This window comes from Phaethon lepturus, unplaced genomic scaffold, assembly GCF_000687285.1.
Source record: "Phaethon lepturus isolate BGI_N335 unplaced genomic scaffold, ASM68728v1 Scaffold53389, whole genome shotgun sequence".
Classification (NCBI taxonomy): domain Eukaryota; kingdom Metazoa; phylum Chordata; class Aves; order Phaethontiformes; family Phaethontidae; genus Phaethon; species Phaethon lepturus.
Window position 1 is genome coordinate 1 of NW_010565099.1, and position 2180 is coordinate 2180.

Genomic DNA, 2180 nt, shown 5'->3' on the forward strand with positions numbered 1-2180 from the left:
CCTGGGAGGGGGTAAAATCGGGTAGTTCGGGCTGGAGAGGGCTGAAAATGGGAGATAGAGTAGGTCTGGGGTACTAGGAGAGGGTGTGTGGGGGTCAGGGACTACTTGGATGGGTACGGGGTAGGCCGAGGCCTTGGAGGGATCAGGTCAGGGCTGTGGGGTGACAGGGGCTGCTCTGGTTCGGTCAAGCCACAGAGCGCTTGGCACCATCAGAAGGAGGGGAAACGTGTTTTGAGGGGCAGGGCTGGTCCTCAAAGGCCTGCAGAACATCTGGGAACAGGTTTGGGGGGAGGCAGGGCCCTGCGGTGTCTTTGCCCCCTTCCCCAGCAGCATCGGGAGCTCTTTGGTCTCATCATGTTCAAAACTGCTTTCTCTCTTAAGTGGCAAGGCGGGACCCTCGGCCTCAATGACAGGCAGAGAGTGGCCTGAGATTCCCAGGGCAGCCGCCAAGACCTTACCTAGGGCAGTTTTTCTTGGTGGTGCCTCAGACAGTTATAACTTTGGGGGATTAAAGAGGCCTCAGTGGCTCTGGGCGGGCGCCATACTGAGCTGACCCCTTCTCTCCCACCAGGAGAACTATGATGACCCCCACAAGACGCCTGCCTCCCCCGTGGTGCACATCCGGGGGCTGATCGACGGCGTCGTGGAGGCCGATCTCGTGGAGGCCCTGCAGGAGTTTGGCCCCATCAGGTGAGGAGATGTCTTGGGGGACATGCATGGCAGTGGCATTGTGGCGGCACTGTGACAGCAGTCTGACCGTGGTCTTTGCTGTCCCAGCTACGTGGTGGTGATGCCCAAGAAAAGACAAGCCTTGGTGGAGTTTGAGGATATCCTCGGAGCCTGCAATGCTGTTAATTATGCAGCTGACAACCAGATCTACATTGCTGGTCATCCTGCCTTTGTCAACTACTCCACCAGCCAGAAGATATCGCGCCCCGGGGACACGGATGATTCCAGGGGTGTCAACAATGTCCTGCTCTTCACCATCCTCAACCCCATCTACTCCATCACGACGGTGGGTGACGCGCTGGGGGAACCCGAGGATTTTGGGAACGTGGAGCCAGGCATCTGCCGCTTTCGGGGGGGGGCTTTCAAGGGCTGCTGCTGTGCCTCAGCCAGATCCCTCATGCCTTCTGTCCTTTCCTGTCCCACAGGACGTGCTGTACACCATCTGTAACCCCTGCGGCCCTGTGCAGAGGATTGTTATCTTCAGGAAAAATGGTGTCCAGGCCATGGTGGAATATCCTTCTGTGCCCTGAGAGCCTGGGGCTGCCTAGCTCATGTTTTTTCTGCTGTGGGTTGGTTTGACCTCACACCAGTCGCCTTGGCCACACTCTGGCTTGTCCTGGCCAGCTATGGGGAGGGATCTGAGGGTTTCCCAAATTCTCTGTGTGCTCGGGGAACGACGCTGACATACGGCATGGTCAGATCCATCCTAGACGGCAAAATCCATTGCGAAGACGCTTTCGTTTCTGTAAACATCCTTAACGCCGCTAACGTTTGACTCGGTGCAGAGCGCCCAGCGAGCCAAGGCATCCCTCAATGGGGCTGACATTTACTCCGGGTGCTGCACGCTGAAGATCGAATACGCCAAGGTAAGCCTCCCTGCCAGCAGCGCCCACCCCTCGTGGGGTGACGCCGCTGACGCCCTGACACTTCTCCGGGTGTCTTTCGCAGCCGACACGCCTCAACGTCTTCAAGAACGACCAGGATACCTGGGACTACACCAACCCCAACCTCAGCGGACAAGGTAATCTCCGATGAAGTGCTTTGTACCTGCGCACACGGTCGGGCACAGCACTCTCATACCGACCCACAATATGTAATGCCATTCGCCTGCCCGTACCTTCAGCCGGAGCTGGCGTGGGCTCGACGGGGAGAGGGCTCGGGGGGCGAGTTGAGTCGAAAAACCGAGTGGCAATGGCCGGGGGTTTCTCCCGGGGGTTTCTCTCGGCGGTTTGTTCTGCGCATTGCTTGTCGGGGGGCATTGGTGTCAGGCGCATGAAACGAGGGGGAGTCTCTGCACCAGCGGTACGTGGTTGGTTTTTTATGCTGAATTGAGTTTCTGGTGATTCGGGGGGAAAAGTGCCATTGCTTTCTTGTGTCTGCCCCACTGCCGGCTCTTTGCGTGCCTCATCTTCTGAACTGGATTTACCAAAACGGGGTTGTGTCACCCGCCC

At 58.0% G+C, this 2180-nt stretch overlaps 1 protein-coding gene across 1 annotated transcript; it reads left to right on the top strand.

Annotated features, from left to right (window-relative positions):
- Positions 1 to 571: 571 nt before the first annotated feature.
- LOC104626998 (heterogeneous nuclear ribonucleoprotein L) lies at positions 572 to 1764 on the top strand (the record flags this gene model as incomplete). Its single annotated transcript, XM_010295065.1, has 5 exons — positions 572 to 690; positions 778 to 1015; positions 1155 to 1240; positions 1499 to 1595; positions 1678 to 1764. Coding segments are annotated over 5 exons (627 nt in total), but the record flags the coding sequence as incomplete, so codon positions are not given.
- Between the last annotated feature and the right edge of the window lie 416 nt (positions 1765 to 2180).